The following is a 16,752-nucleotide window of genomic DNA, read 5'->3' as shown; positions in this document are numbered from 1 at the left end:
TCACCAATGATTGTGAAGCTTGGTTGACACAGGGGCCTAGCAGGGTTGGGGTGCGGGGGCTTGCCCTGCTCCGCCCACCAGGCGCTCCTGCCGGGGGTCGGGGCATGGGGGCTTGCCCACTCCCCGGGTGGAGCAGGGCAAGCCTCCGTGCCCTGACCCCGCTCCCCAGCAAGAGTGCTGGGCAGGCAGACTGGGGCAAGCCCCCACGCCCCAAACCCGTTCCCCGCAGGAGCGCCGGGTGGGTAGGCGGAGCGGGGCGAGCCAAACAACCTTATAACGGAACACTGCACAACTTTAAATGAGTATGTTCTCTATAGATCAGCAACCTAATAACAAAACGTTAACCGGGATGACTTTAAGTGAGGAGTTACTGTACTTCTCCAGTAGAAGCAAAAGAGTAACACTGACAGGAATTGTCAGTCTCTTTTTGGAGCTACTGAGGAAGTGATATGGGTGGCGGCAGCCACCAAGACACAGATATGATCATCTAGATCAGGGGCTCTCAAACTGGGGGTCAGGATCCCTCATGGGGTTGTGAGGTTATTACATGGGGGGTCGCGAGCTATCAGCCCCCACTCCAGACCCCGCTTTGCATCCACCATTTATAATGGTGTTAAATATATTTAAAAGTGTTTTTAAGTTATAAGGGGGATCACACTCAGAGGCTTGCTATGTGAAAGGGGTCACCAGTACAAAAGTTTGAGAATCACTGATCTAGATAAAGTAAAATGGGGGTTAGTGGTAGAAGTGGACAGTAGACTAGGAGGATAGAAGACTGATCCAAATGGAATGAAAGAGTGGAGACTGTAAAAGAAGGAAATGGTGGTTGGATTTGGTTCAGCAGTCAGCACTTACCCAGCTGGGGCAGAATGATGTCCCTCATTCCCTGGGTAAACAGGAGCTGGGAATATTGTGCTGTCTGGCTGCAAAAGCAGTTCCATCCACCACTCCCCCTCTCCCTCCACTTAACAGAAAGTTGCTATGATGCATGTCTTCTGTGTATGATTCTAGATGTCCAAACCAAGATGAAGGTATGAGGAGAACCTCAAACATAGTGGGATGGACTGAAATGGAGAGAAGAGAAAACAATAGAAAGATTAAAATGAGAACTAAAGGGGAAGAGAGTGGTAGAAATAAGGTGTTAGTTGTGAATTCCTGGGATCCAGTAGACCGTGTAGAAGAGCACTACTGAGCTGACAGAATAAATGTCATGCTTAAACTAAAGGGAGTGCATATTTGTTGCTTCTAGCCATCAGAAATTTGTGAATTGTTAGCTAAAACTGGTTCCAGAATTCTTCGTGGTCACCTGATGGTGGTCCACAGACAATTACGTGGTCAAATGGTGCTGACTCTGCACCTTATTTCAGCTGCTAAATTTCATTAAGATCAATATAAATACATTACATACTCTCCTAAAATTGCTCTTCGATGTAAACGATTGCTGTAATTGTCCTGGAACTATATATGATCAACACTCGGACGGGAAGCGGTCCACATGATTGTGAGTGGGAGGGGAGTTGGGTCCATGAGCCATTCGTTAATACGTGGTTCAGTCCATAAAAAAGCTTGAGAACATCAGAGCTAAAATAAAGTCCAAAACGTTTGCTACAGATGTTACTGAGTGGGCAGTGTGTATGCAAAGAGACCTATGACTAGGAAAATCCAAAGCTAACTTATTAATATTAAAAATGCATTTTAAACTTAAGTGGTCACTTTTCTTGGCTTTTCCTGAATTCCATTTTATATTTATGCCCACTTATCAAGCAGAGTGTTAGTGCCACAGATATGTTTAGGTGTGCAAAGTAACATATAGTTCAGTGGCAGCAAAAGTAGAGAAAGAAAACTACTAGTTTCAAAAGTAACTTTGTGAAGTGCTCTAGCATTTAGATATTAGAAAACACTCCTCTACATTGAAGTCTTCTCAGATGTATCCTTTAACAACATTATAGGGGGTCTGACTTATTGCAAAGCAAAAAATCATTTTTCAGTGTTTTTAAAACAAACCACCACACTTCTTTAGCGTGTATAGTCATTAAATATTACAAATTAGGTTCTTAACTAAAGAAACCAGATGAGTTACTTCCCTTCAGGGTTTTCACTAGTCCTGTGTTTGCACCATTTATAGGAAGCTGTGCAGAAGATGCTGGATCAAGCTGAAAGTCAGGTATGTTCAGTCTCTTTTCAATAAAGAACTGAAAGATGACTATTGACTACCATCTGACTCTTGTCTTCTGGAATGATATTCATCTCTTTTGAAGAGAAGCTAATGGCCTTGTATAATTTAATATGTAATGGTTTCCATTAGCCATAAACAATGTATTTACTAGCTGGAACATATAATTAAGCACATTTGTGGCTACATTTGTGGTAGCAGTGCAGCTGTGCAGGAGAGCAAGGTCTAGAATGACTTTGGGATTCTGCTTTCTGGGCCACTGAAGACTTGATATGATGGCATGTTTTCTTGAATAAAAGCACTGCAGCAGGAGAGAGTACTGATTCTGAAATAAAGAGGGAACCACTTGGGTACCTGGAAGAGTGCAGATCTCAAACTGGTAAAAAGTATTAAGAACATTTGCAGAATGTTCTTAAATTAGATCTCAGTGCCTGAATTCAGTCTCTCCATTTCTTTAAAAGAAAACAACTCATTTTATCTCACCCAGGCAGTAAAGGTTTGTAAAGGTTCTTGCACTGAATAGACTCTTGCACCTATCTGAAACGTAAACTTAATTATAGTTACCCATTTCAGAGTTGATTGCTATTAACCACATTGGAATAGTGTTGGATTCTCAGTTATATTTAGACTGAGCAAAGGAACTAAACTTCTAATTGACAAAATCTGGATGGAATACTGCTTTGACTGTTTTTACTGTCTAAGGCGCTAAATGCACTTCTGGGAGAGAAACAAAGGGGAAATGTAGTATATTGGAGTTTGAAATTGAAAGATATAAGGTTTCAGTTGGTGAGTTCTACCACTGCGGAAGCCACAAATGGCATTCTGCTCCTGCCCTCTCCCAAATGGTGCCAACTGTACATAATCATAGCTTTCAGTTTATTTGATGCGAGAAGTGCTACTTCAACACTTTTCCAAACTGCTTTGCTTATTAAAATGGGTAAAATTCACCTTTTTAAGGGTGCTTCCAACTTTGCTTCTAGTCAACAAACATTTGCAATTTGGTAATCTAATACTGCATTTTAGGAGTCCCAGGCCAGTGGCTTGAGTACAGAACTAGAAATGGGGAATTCCTGAGTTTTAATCCCAGTCATAGCTCTGGTAGGGTGTGTGTTTGTATGTGTGTGTCCCTGAGCCAAGTTACTTTAAGTTTAATACTTCATTTTTCCTAACTGCATTAAAAATTGATACTTGTTTACCTACTTCACTGGGCTGTTGTAAGGATAAATTAATGGACCCAACCCTCAGTTCCTGCCAGAAAGCATTCAGCCCAATTCAGGAAAGGGGGTGCAAAGGTGTCTTCGTTACACTCTCCCAGTCCTGGGGTTCCTTTGCTCTCTGGGTCTCTTCCTTGAGGATCCCCCTGTGCTAGGATGGTGGGCTACCCTAATGCAAGAAAGAATATTTGTAATTCTCTTAGAGGGTGTAAATCCAGTGGAAGGACTGAGTAATGTCATTGTTTGTAAAAACTTAATGTATCCTGGACTCTGGCAAATGGAAAATTTCCATTTGTGATCTTAAGTTCATTTTGTGTAGAGATTCCAAGGAAGAGCTGTCCATCTTTGGATAGATTAGAGGCACTTGGATGACCATACAGAGCAGTATTTAAAATACTTGGTTCAAAGTCACCTGGGTGTCAAAGGAGATAACATTGAGTTACATAAGTATTGAATTTGACTCCTTGCTGTCACATTTATTTATTCATTTTTACTGTGTTCTGCTCGTTAAGGTAATATGTTAATGATGTTTTTAAACAGCTGGAAAATGGCGCTACCTGGCATAACCCAGAACCCCCAGAGAACATAGGAACGGAGAAAGATAGAGCTAATTGCCCATTTTATATCAAAACAGGATCCTGCAGATTTGGAGACAGGTAACTGGTCAAATGTTGGGAATATAACATGGTTTAAAGGGGTTAGCTCCCTTGGGATTTCTTACAGGTTTGTGATCAGATTATCTTCTATTGCTTGGTGGGTTTCCAGTAGACTTATTGGATAGGATTCTGTTCTCAGTTATACAGCTGTGAATTGAGAGTAAAAGCAGTGCACAGTCAGAATTGGGTTATCTTTTTTTTTTATTAGAACATCAAACTGCTAATAGTGTGGTCCCAGTTTTGATCTGACTGACTGACTCAGCAGAAGCATTTGTAGTGGTAGATCATTATGCCATCAGAGTATATCCAGTTTCCTATTATTATTGGTGCAGCTCCAAAATAATATATCTAGTCAAATGTCTTAATTGATTTGCAGACACTGCACCTAAAACAGCTACAAAAGCAAGGTAATGTACATCTGCATGACTGGATGTGTCATGTGACTTTCCAGTATCTGATTTGTACAGTACACATGATCATTGCACATGGTCCATCTAATTTAGTATCCTTTCTCAAAAAGTGCTCTAATCTCTTACTTATTGTCTCTGAAAACTTAATAAGCCCTAATGTGTTCCCATGACTTGAATCACATGTGTTGCCTTTCTTTGGCATTCTTCTGTTAGGAAATATATCAAATGAATGGTACAGAAGGTCAGAGGGTGCTCTTACCATCTTGCAATACCAGAAGAGGTCATACCATCAAATTGAAAGGAAACAAAATTAAACCTGAAATTAAGCCTTTTTGTATAATTCATAAATAAGCAGTGGAAGTCTACATGTTGAAGTTGAGCTTAGTAGGTTTCAAAGTTAGACTCGTGTCAAAAATGAAAACATATTTATAGTAGATAGGATCTGGGTATATGTCAATCAGTAATTGCTTGGAGATAGGAAGAGAGTTTCTTCCTATGGACAGCCTATTCCATAGCTGTCTGTTACAGGGCTTGTACCTTTCTCTATAGTGTTTGCTCTTTACCGCTGTCAGACTTGATACTGAGCTAGGTTGACCATTGGTCTGATCCAGTGTAACAGAATTCCATTTAACTGATCTAATTGGGACCAGGGCCAGATCGGATAATCAGAAAGCGGGATAATCTGGAGAATGAGAGAGTGCAATGCTGCAGCACTAGCTAGCAACACTTCTGGCCCTGGAGTCTTGGTTGTTTGGTTAATGCGACGAGCGGGAAAATGGAGGGTTGGATAAACGGGGTTCTACGTTACTATATCATGAACAAACCTACTAGCTTTATAGTAACATGGTTTCTATATTTTCCAATTTTAGTTTCCTATCATATAAGGTTGATTTGTATAGAGTTTTAATAAATGTGGTAGTTTGACTGCATTATATTTAAGATGTATCCTCCGAAGTGTGCTTCCGAGAAAGAACTAGCACATTTTAGACAGAGCTTTTTGACTCAGTTACCTGGGTGAACAGGAGAGTATTTGAAGCAGAAATCCTAAAGCATAGTGAAACCCTTCTCATTCAGAAGCAAGTCAGGGAGATTACTATTTGAGGATGTCTCACTGAGCTTCAGGCTGTTATGGTGAACACTGTATTGCAGCATCTGAAGGTCACGTATGGCCACCAATGTGATGTGATGCAGGTTAAAATAAAACTTCTGTGCAGAACTGTCACTTGTAAAATGTGGTACTTCCATAGCTGCAGATGTTCACAACCTGAGGCCTAATTTTTCTTCCCCTTCCCAATCGGATGAGAGTAGTTTCATTTACTTCAATAAGAGTTATTTAATTTTGCAGAGAAGAAAGGAGGGGCTCTTACAGAAGTAAGACTTTAAAATGTCTTGCAAGACCCTTCAAAAATTGAACAGATATTTCAAAATAGCAGCATTTGAATAAATGCCTTTCATCATTTTTGAAATTTCTAACTGATGATTTTTTGTGTGTTTTGTGAACACTGATGGCATTTGTATATGGCAGGATGCTTTAAAACTATCAGGAAACTTGTCTTGAATGACCTGCTTTACTCCTTGAAATCTGCTGATTCCCATCATTACACTAATGAAGCGCCTTTTTAGAATATTTTCTTGCAATTCAGAGCTGTTAGTGGGTCTAGAAATAGCAAATGTTTGCAGCTTTAGCAGTGTAGCCTTTGCTGAAAGTGGGGTGTTTTTTTTCTTTACCATAAATTATATAGGTGTTCCCGCAAACATAACTACCCAACATCTAGTCAGACGCTTCTGATCAGAGGTATGTTTGTTACATTTGGAATGGAGCAGTGTAGAAGAGATGACTATGATACAGATGCGAGTCTTGAATACAGTGAGGAGGAAACGTACCAGCAGTTCTTAGACTTCTATGAAGATGTACTGCCTGAGTTCAAGAATGTGGGAAAGGTTATTCAATTCAAGGTATGCATATGAGCCCAATGATAATCATCACCTCTCATTGTTCCTTTGCCAGTTTTGACTAGTGTAAATCTCAGTTGTGGAATATGCCATAGCTAAGTTTAATGTACAGTTTCTCAATTCAAACTGCATATTTCTGATGGTACCTGTAAACTAATCTCTGTGTCATCCCAGAGGATTGTATTTCTTCAAGTTACAGATGAAATCCCTCCCAAAACTTATTTTGGGACAAACTCACAACATATCTATAAAATTACCTTTTGAAACAATCTGCTTATTTCTCAGCCCCCATCTTACTAAGCTTTCGAGCAATCCAGCAGATTCTCAGATCATTTTCAGGGCTGGAAAATTTTACCAACCACCTATTAGCCCAAGGACTAAGCCTTTTAGCCAAAGTAAAGGTAGCTGTGCTGCCATGGCAGTGCGTCCCTCACCTTTCCCCCCTTTCCCCTTACAATCTATGCCCATGGCAATTTAATGGAGTAAAATGGTTATATGCTTGATTTATTTAGAACACAGTCAACTTTCTGTTTAATTCACTTTTAAAAAATGTAACTTGCTACTAGGGCTTGGTGAAGAGCAGAAAAATATTTGTTTGACAAATTGAACTAGTATGAAAGTAAAATTTTTGAATAGTACTTGACCAGTTAGAAATGGTAGAATTTGTAGCAGAAACTGCAGCTTTGACCAAACACCAGCTTTTTATAGTTGCTGCAAGTTTGATTGGTGGTGGACCGCCTGCACCAGGTTGCAGTGCCACTCAATCAAATTTGGCCCGGCTGCCCCTTTGTCATGAGCAGGTGGGGGCGGAGGCCAATGAGGAGAAGGATGGGGCCATGGATCCATGTTGGTTGAGGCCAGGCTTCCCAGGAGGCTTGTCCTGCTCACCGCCCAAGCTCTGTGGTGAGTGCTGCTGCCTGCACTCAGCCCTGCTGGTGCTCGCCTTGCACTTTGTCTTGACGCAGTTTTGCCTCCACCAAGTGATGTGAGCTAGGCCTGCCAAGAAGGAGCTTCTGTGTGATCTTGAGGACTTCGCTTTCTGTGGCTGCCCAGCTGCATCAGAGGATGGGCTTGGGGAGGCCTAAGTGAATGGGGCCGGGCTGGGACTTGTGCCTCCCACAGGCACAGGGCTTGGGACAGCGGAGCCCCAGCAGTTGCAGCCCCCCACAGGCCTTCAGAGGGCTCTGTGCCTGAGGCCAACTCTAGAGCACAGGGCCCTCCACACCAAAACTGCAACTTTAATCAACTCTGGCTACAACCTTTGAACCAAAAAAACCACAATTTTCTTTTCTGATAGCCTTAATTCTGATCTATTCCAAGAAAGAGAAATATCTTCTCATGACCAGTCATGATTGTTTTCCATTTTTATCCCTCCACCCTCTTTCCTTTAGTTGTACTCTCTACCTTTCCTTTCCTCAAAAATATTTTTCTCCTGTTGTACAATACACCTGTCCATTGTTGGGAATTGTATTACAAAACAAAATTCCCACCTGAACGCTGTGAATTGCATTGTTGATAATGAGGCTTGGGGGATCAGAAAGCAAGGCAATACACTGACTTTTTATGGGATTTCATTACACAGTAGTATATACAGGAGTTGGGTTAGCTGATGATCTGGCCAAAGTTGGAAGATCCGAAACTCACGTTGGAATGACAATGGTTGAGGCTATTGATGCCTTATCAAGGAAAATATTAGCTGAAATAAATGGATGAAAGACAAGATCTTCTGATATCAAAGGATTTCAGAAAATAACATCCACTATTGTGAGAGTAAGGACACTGTAGGAATGAACATCAGCAGACACAAGACCAAGATATATGCACTCTGCAAGATGTTTCAGGAGCAGGCTTTCACAACCACCTATGCCTTTGAATGTAATATTGTATGGATTTGACACCTTGCATCAAGCCCTTACAAAGAACTTTGTAGGAGTCACGTAATATAGTGTTTCTCAAACTGGGGTTGCTGCTTGTGTAGGGAAAGCCCCTGGCGGGCCGGGCCTGGCCAGTTTGTTTACCTGCCCCGTCCGCAGGTCCAGCCGATCGCGGCACCCACTGGCTGCGGTTTGCTGCTCCAGGCCAATGGGAGCCGCTGGAAGCGGCGCGGGCCGAGGGACTAACTGGCCGCCGCTTCCAGCAGCCCCCGTTGCCCTGCAGCAGCGAACCGCAGCCAGTGGGATCCGCGATCAGCCGGACCTGCGGATGGGGCAGGTAAACAAACTGGCCTGGCCCACCAGGGGCTTTCCTACACAAGCGACGACCCCAGTTTAAGAAACACTGACCTAATTCATTGGCAGATTCCATGCCTGATATAATTATTGTGGGACAAGACAACAACAAATTCCCACCAGTCCAGGTATATACAGTGTTCCCAAGGCCAGTCCCAGTTGTACTGCCATGGCAATTAAACCTGCTTTTCATCAGGTTTAACTAACATGGTGATCAGCTTCAAGTGTTTAAGAGCATTGTCAACACTAAAGCTACCATTGGTTAACTTGCACGGGTCAGTATTTTTATAAAATTCCCTAGTGTGCACACGGCTTATTTCTTGCATGTCAATGGTGTGATCTATGGTACACTATTGGTAAAAGCTTGTCTGTATTATGCTGCTGTGGGGCCATTCTATATCTAATGCAGGGGTCGGCAACCTTTCAGAAGTGGTGTGCCAAGTCTTCATTTATTCACTCTAATTTAAGGGTTTGCATGCCAGTAATACATCTTAACGTTTTCAGAAGGTCTCTTTCTATATGTCTATAATATATAACTAAACTATTGTTGTATGTAAAGTAAATAAGGTTTTTCAAATGTTTAAGAAGCTTCATTTAAAATTAAATTAAAATGCAGAGTCCCCCGAACCAGTGGCCAGGACCCGGCAGTGTGAGTGCCACTGAAAATCCGCTCGCGTGCCGCCTTCAGCATGCATGCCATAGGTTGCCTACCCTGGATCTAATGGCTTTGAGTTATTTTACAGTGTCTGAGCCAGAAATGTTGACTGTATCACTACTTACTAATAAGCTAATACCACATTCTCTTTATTCAAGTATTTCACCTATATCTGTCTGAAAATTCCTATCCTAAGCATTTTCAACCTGGGTAACTTACGTCTGATCAGTAAGTTAAATCTGAAATAATGTGCCTTTATGTAAAATTTCACAAAGATTAGAGAAATCTATTTGTGCAACAAAACCATGCCAGCAAAAGAGCTTTTAAATCACTTTCAATGGAATGAAACCAACTTTTGGTACAGTACAGGAAAGAAAACAACAACAGGGGCTAAATATTTAAGAGATATTTGCATAATAGCCTTCTTTCTCCTGTCCTTCTCTTTATTCCTAGTCAGATTGAGATGGTTTTATGTGAATTTAGGAATTAGTGCTTAGTGCCCACTTCAGAGCTGGAATATCTCATATTTAAAAGGGTGGCGACACCAACATTTTTTTACACTTCTGGGGATTTCATTCTTGCTGATACTCCCACCACCTCTGAAAATATCAAACTTTTCCAGTGCCAGCATTGCTTGTCTGATGAAATACGTGTTGTGGCTATTTTTTCATATCTGATTTTTCACCTCTCTTGTTTTTCTTCATCTCCTTGTTCATTCTTCTCCTTGTCTTGTCAGTTTTTCCTCTCCTATAAGTGCTATTTGTGTCTAATGATGCGCATTAGCAGCTCCAGCACTTCTAGCATTTATTACTACTAACTATCTTTAGCTATTAAAAGTCCAGCTGGTGTTGACTGCCTTTGTAATACTGGTGATGCCTTCTTACAGTCCAGCTGGCCAGAACACCATGTAACCAGAAGGATTAATCATGTGGTGACACATCAGTGTTGCCTACCCAGGGTGCCATTCTAGAGAATAAAACAGAACCTGATTAACAGAGCATGAGGTGTAGTATAAGGAGATGCGTGTGTGTGTCTATGTGTTCAACTAAAAGCTGTCAGCTACAGGGGAAAAGACAAGTCCTATGTTTAACATCAAAGCAAACCATTTTAAATGTTGTTCAAACATATCACAAATACTTTTTTTTTTTTAAACAAACTTCTATTTAATCAAAACTAAGTGTTCAGTTTTATTAAACCTGTATGTGAAAACCAGGCCAGAAGAATTGATAAATAAAATACTTTTACATTCTTGTCACCCTAGGTATGAGCTAAATTGGGGTGAGTATAATTCCATCATGAATGAGCTATGTGGATCTCTCAGTTTTTCAGAAGCTTTAATCTAACATTTCATCTCCTCTTAGGTCAGCTGCAACTTTGAGCCTCACCTGCGGGGAAATGTATATGTTCAGTACCAGTCGTAAGTGCCTTGCAGTTAACTCTTTATGACGCTTGAAAGTTAAATACTCCTAGATCATAAGCAGTACCCAAGTATAAAATTTTACTTTTTTCCTGTTGGGTTCTAAAAGGTTTAATTCCATATTTCCATTTTACTTAAATTTGAATGTCACTTAAACCCTATTTTATCTAAGTGATTCATCCCCACTCTGCAGTAAGAGTCCAAATTTGGTAGAGAAAAGAATTTAAATGATATCCCACTAATGCTACATGCTGCCTTATCTTTAAATTAAAGGGAGCGAGACTGTCAAGAAGCCCTTACTCTATTCAATGGACGATGGTATGCAGGACGACAGCTTCAGTGTGAATTTTGCCCAGTGACAAGGTGGAAAACTGCTATATGTGGTATGTCAGGAAAAACCTTTATAAAAGGGAAAGTCTCTCATTACTGAAAGGCTTATTAGAGAACTGAAAGATTAAGAAGTGATGTCTTACAGGCTTTCAAATCAGAGAGATCCACATAAAATTACAGTACAGAAACCTTTTGTGGTGCAAGGCGACAAACTGAAAACATGCACTAACTCAACTACACAAGCTTTGGGCAGGAAGTGTATATGGTGTCCAACTGACACTGCCGGGGGGATTTAGGAAACTGACTGTAGTTAGGATGCAGTAACACCCTCAACCTTTAGGAAGAGTGCTTTGGGATAACAGATGATTGTACAATAGGCAGGATATCTGTTTTTATATCTCATTCAAAACCAGCAACCTAATTGATTCTGAAATGTTAAAACATAGCTTTTTCATTATGATCAGTGTTAACTATATTTAGCTGTTACCTCAGTCTTGCTACAATCCGAAATGTATTTATCTTGAACAGAAAATTCTTACCTCCAGGATAGCACTTAGGCTATAAGGGGCCAGTCCATGCAGATTAATGGCTGGTTTACTCATGTCTTACCTAAAATCCCTGAGATTTAACTAACACCTACCCTGCCCAATTTACATAACTAGTTAAGGAAAGTTAAGTTATAAAATTACTAGCTCACTTTAGCATAAGACATACTAGAATGTTTGAAAGCTAAAACTAATATCAGGATGGATGTGTCTCATGATTAAGGTTAAAGTATAATCTTTGAAAAGAATTGAAGTATGTTTTTCCTTTAGATGAGGCTGATAGGCATGGTATGAATATCTATAGTGGAAAAAGCCAAAAGATTAAGTGCAACAAATCTTTTAAAATACATATTTAATTAAAATGGCTGACATTACATTAAAAAAAATAGAATTGTTGCCTTTATATAATATTACCAGTAACCTTCTTTTTAAAAAAATAAAAATATCTGTTGCAGGTTTATTTGAAAGACAGAAATGCCCAAGAGGGAAACACTGCAACTTTCTTCACGTATTCAGAAATCCACACAATGAGTTTTGGGAGGCCAATAGAGACATACATATTTCTCCTGAACGGACCAATCAGTCAGCTAAAAACTCTGAAAGGAGAAACAGAACAGGCTATCACGAGGACTATTACAGCAAGTCAAGAAGACGGAGCAGCCCCAGCCCAGATCATTCTTACAAGAGAAATGGAGAATCAGAGAGGAAAAAAAGTAGCTACAAGAGCAAGAAAAGACGGCGGTCTAGCAGGTCAAGAAGTTGGGAACGAAGGCGGTCACATAGTAGAGGGAAGAAGAGGAGAGGTCGTAGTCGCAGCAGAAGCCGTAGTTGTACACGTGGTCATAGTAGAAGCCGAAGTAGAAGCTCCTCTCGGTCCAGGAGTCGGGGCAAAAAGAGGTCAAATAGCAGAGGAAGAAGTAATGAACCCCTCCCCAAAAAGTGAGAATTCTTTGAGGAGTTGCCACTTGAGCAACTGTAGTGTTACCAAAGATACCATGTGTGCAGTAGATGGCTCTGTACCAAGAATAATGTTGTACTACATTAGGGTATATCTTGTATTAAAATGAGTATGATCCAAGGAGGAATTAAGAGTTTAAGAAAGATGGTACAGATGTAATTATTTAAATTTACCACAGGGTCATGGGAATTCAATATTTTGTGTAAATCCTTCCTGTTGCACTAGACAACTGAATGTATCCTACGATCAGCTGGAGATCAGGGATCAAATTCTCCCCACCGTGGAAGAAAGCTCCCTGTGTTGCTGCTTGCACACAGTGCTTGCACAGCAGGAATATGGGGGTGAAATTAAGATTGTGAATGTCACTTTGCCTCACCTGCGAGTGACACTGAGCCAGTACTGCATGTATGAACAGCACGGAGGTGGTCCTGCTGAGGGAAGAAGGAGTGATTCAAGCCAGGAGAACAAAAATACCAAGAGGGAGTGCACAGGTGGTTGGTTCAGTGGTAGCCCACTTGATATTCAATACTGTGCTCCTTGCGCTAGCTGTAGAGATTGTGAGCTTGGGCATAAATCAAGGCAGTAATGTTGAGGCATGGTAATCTAAAGTGGGTTGTTATTTTTTGAAGTGAAGTAAGGACTAAAGATTACTACAGGGATACTATAAACCAGGGGTCGGCAACCTTTCAGAAGTGGTGGGCCGAGTCTTCATTTATTCACTCTAATTTAAGGTTTTGCGTGCAGGTAACACAGTATAACATTTTTAGAAGATCTTTCTATAAATCTATAATATATAACTGAACTATTGTTTTATGTAAAGTAAATAAGGTATTTAAAATGTTTAAGAGCTTCATTTAAAAGTAAATTAAAATGCAGAGCACCCCGGACCGGTGGCCAGGACCCGGGCAGTGTGAGTGCCACTGAAAATCAGTTTGCGTGTCGCCTTTGGCACGTGTGCCATAGATTGCCTACCCCTGCTATAAACCAAAACACAGGAGCTGTTAACTAAGGAACAGAGTGGCTGAAGAAATGAATAAAGTATGTATAGGAGAGTAATTAATACTTATAGTGCTGTCAGGACTTACATAAGAACAGCCATGCTGGGTCAGACCAACGGTCCATCCAGCCCAGTATTCTGTCTACTGACAGTGGCCAATGCCAGGTGCCCCAGAGGGAGTGGACCAACAGGCAATGATCAAGTGATCTCTCTCCTGCCATCCATCTCCACCCTCTGACAAACAGAGGCTATGGACACCATTCCTTACCCATCCTGGCTAATAGCCATTAATGGACTTAACATCCATGAATTTATCTAGTTCTTTTTTAAACCCTGTTATAGTCCTAGCCTTCACAACCTCCTCAGGCAAAGAGTTCCACAGGTTGACTGTACGCTGTGTGAAGAAGAACTTCCTTTTGTTTTAACCCTGCCCATTAATTTCATTTGGTGGCCCCTAGTTCTTATATTATGGGAATAAGTAAATAACTTTTCCTTATTCACTTTCTCCACACCACTCATGATTTTATATACCTCTATCATATCCTCCCTTAGTCTCCTCTTTTCCAAGCTGAAAAGTCCTAGCCTCTTTAATCTCTCCTCATATGGGACCCATTCCAAACCTCTAATCATTTTAGTTGCCCTTTTCTGAACTTTTTCTAATGCCAGTATACCTTTTTTGAGATGAGGAGATCACATCTGTACACAGTAGTCAAGATGTGGGCGTACCATGGATTTATATAAGGGTAATAAGATATTTTCCATCTTATTCTCTATCCCTGTTTGAATGATACCTAACATCCTGTTTGCCTTTTTGACTGCCGCTGCACACTGCGTGGACGTCTTCAGAGAACTAGTCACGCTGACTCCAAAATCTATTTCCTGATTAGCTGTAGCTAAATTAGCCCCCATCATATTGTGTATATATAGTTGGAGTTATTTTTTCCAGTGTGCATTACTTTACATTTATCCACATTAAATTTCATTTGCCATTTTGTTGCCCAATCACTTAGTTTTGTGAGATCTTTTTGAAGTTCTTCACAGTCTGCTTTGGTCTTAACTATCTTGAACAGTTTGCCACCTCACTGTTTACCCCTTTCTCCAGATCATTTATGAATAAGTTGAATAGGATTGGTCCTAGGACTGATCCTTGGGGAACACCACTAGTTACCCCTCTCCATTCTGAGAATTTACCATTTATTCCTACCCTTTGTTCCCTGTCTTTTAACCAGTTCTCAATCCATGAAAGGATCTTCCCTCTTATCCCATGACAACTTAATTTACGTAAGAGCCTTTTGGTGAGGGACCTTGTCAAAGGCTTTCTGGAAATCTAAGTACACTATGTCCACTGGATCCCCCTTGTCCACGTTTGTTGACCCCTTCAAAGAACTCCAATAGATTAGTAAGACATGATTTCCCTTTACAGAAACCATGTTGACTTTTGCCCAACAAGTTATGTTCTTCTATGTGTCTGACAATTTTATTCTTTATTATTGTTTCAACTAATTTGCCTGGAACTGACGTTAGACTTACCAGTCTGTAATTGTCAGGATCACCTCTAGAGCCCTTTTTAAATATTGACATTACAGTCAGAACTCTTGGGTGAATGCCATCTGGTCCCGGTGACTTGTTACTGTTAAGTTTTTCAATTAATTCCAAAACTTCCTCTAGTGACACTTCAATCTGTGACAATTCCTCAGATCTGTCACCTACAAAGGATGGCTCAGGTTTGGGAATCTCCCTAACATCCTCAGCCGTGAAGACTGAAGCAAAGAATTCATTTAGTTTCTCCGCAATGACTTTATCGTCTTTAAGTGCTCCTTTTGTATCTTGATCGTCCAGGGGCCCCACTGGTTGTTTAGCAGGCTTCCTGCTTCTGATGTACCTAAAAAACATTTTATTACCTTTTGAGTTTTTGGCTAGTTGTTCTTCAAACTCCTTTTTGGCACTTTTTATTATATTCTTACACTTAATTTGGCACTGTTTATGCTCCTTTCTATTTACCTCACTAGGATTTGACTTCCACTGCTTCTTTTACATGGTTGTTAAGCCACGGTGGCTCTTTTTTAGTTCTTTTACTGTGTTTTTTAATTTGGGGTATACATTTAAGTTGGGTCTCTATTATGGTGTCTTTGAAAAGTGTCCATGCAGCTTTCAGGGGTTTCACTCTAGTCACTGTACCTTTTAATTTGTTTAACTAACCTCCTCATTTTTGCATAGTTCCCCTTTCTGAAATTAAATGCCACATTGTTGGGTTGTTGAGGTGTTCTTCCCACCACAGGAATGTTAAATGTTATATTATGGTCACAATTTCCAAGCGGTCCTGTTATAGTTACCTCTTGGACCAGATCCTGCGCTCCACTCAGGACTAAATCAAGAATTGCCTCTCCCCTTGTGGGGTTCCTGTACCAGCTGCTCGAAGAAGCAGTCATTTAAAGTATTGAAAAACGTTGTCTCTGCATTTTGTCCTGAGGTGACATATACCTAGTCAATATGGGGATAATTGAAATCCCCCACTATTATCGAGTTGTTTATTTTGATAGCCTCTCTAATCTCCCTCAGCATTTCATCCACGCTATCACTGTCCTGGTCAGATGGTCAATAATAGATCCCTACTGTTATATTCTTATTAGAGCATGGAATTACTATCCATATAGATTCTATGGAACATGTGGATTCATTTAAGATTTTTACTTTATTTGATTCTACATTTTCTTTCACATAGTGCCACCTCCAACGCACAAGGAATGACTTCCTCATTCCAATTCCTTATACGCTTTCCTATGTGGAGCATGCGAAGCAGTAATAAAATAACTTCTAGAAATCAAGGTTAATCTTGATAGATGGGGTGCTATTAGTGTTTAAAATCTTCATTTGCATTCCAAATGGATGTTTGAAACCAGTACAATCTTGGGGTATAAATTAGATACAATACTTAAGGAGAGATTTTCAAAGGGCAATTAGGTGCCTAACTCCCACTGATTTTTTCAAGAGGAGCTGGGAGCCTATCCCCCATAATGCAGATACTTATTTATAGCCACACTATTAAATAGAAAAAGAAATATTTATTCCAGCCTTGACTTGAGGGTGCAGCTTCTTCTAAAGCTTTGACCGTGCATCCGTGGTTAATAGCAATGGTGCATTCAGCAGGTGCTAACTGTTGTATTTTTCCTCCACATTTAAGCTATTTGGGTATGCATTCAGCACCAAAAACTAGAC

At 40.5% G+C, this 16,752-nt stretch overlaps 2 protein-coding genes across 2 annotated transcripts in view; one reads left to right on the top strand and one right to left on the bottom strand.

Moving 5' to 3' along the window:
• The window catches only part of AP1S2 (adaptor related protein complex 1 subunit sigma 2), a 67,882-nt gene that overhangs the window by 3,675 nt on the left and 47,455 nt on the right, over positions 1–16,752 (bottom strand). The window lies entirely within an intron of this gene.
• Positions 1–16,752, top strand: part of ZRSR2 (zinc finger CCCH-type, RNA binding motif and serine/arginine rich 2) — a 31,689-nt gene that overhangs the window by 7,783 nt on the left and 7,154 nt on the right. The window contains exons 6-11 of the mRNA XM_005287779.4: positions 2,126–2,164; positions 3,928–4,043; positions 6,196–6,409; positions 10,651–10,706; positions 10,980–11,089; positions 12,037–12,520. Of these exons, the coding sequence (XP_005287836.2) occupies positions 2,126–2,164; positions 3,928–4,043; positions 6,196–6,409; positions 10,651–10,706; positions 10,980–11,089; positions 12,037–12,520 (1,019 nt within the window). The remainder of the gene's footprint in view (positions 1–2,125; positions 2,165–3,927; positions 4,044–6,195; positions 6,410–10,650; positions 10,707–10,979; positions 11,090–12,036; positions 12,521–16,752) is intronic.

Source organism: Chrysemys picta, chromosome 1 (assembly GCF_011386835.1).
Source record: "Chrysemys picta bellii isolate R12L10 chromosome 1, ASM1138683v2, whole genome shotgun sequence".
NCBI classification, from domain to species: Eukaryota; Metazoa; Chordata; order Testudines; family Emydidae; genus Chrysemys; species Chrysemys picta.
This window is presented reverse-complemented; position numbering and strand designations above follow the sequence as displayed.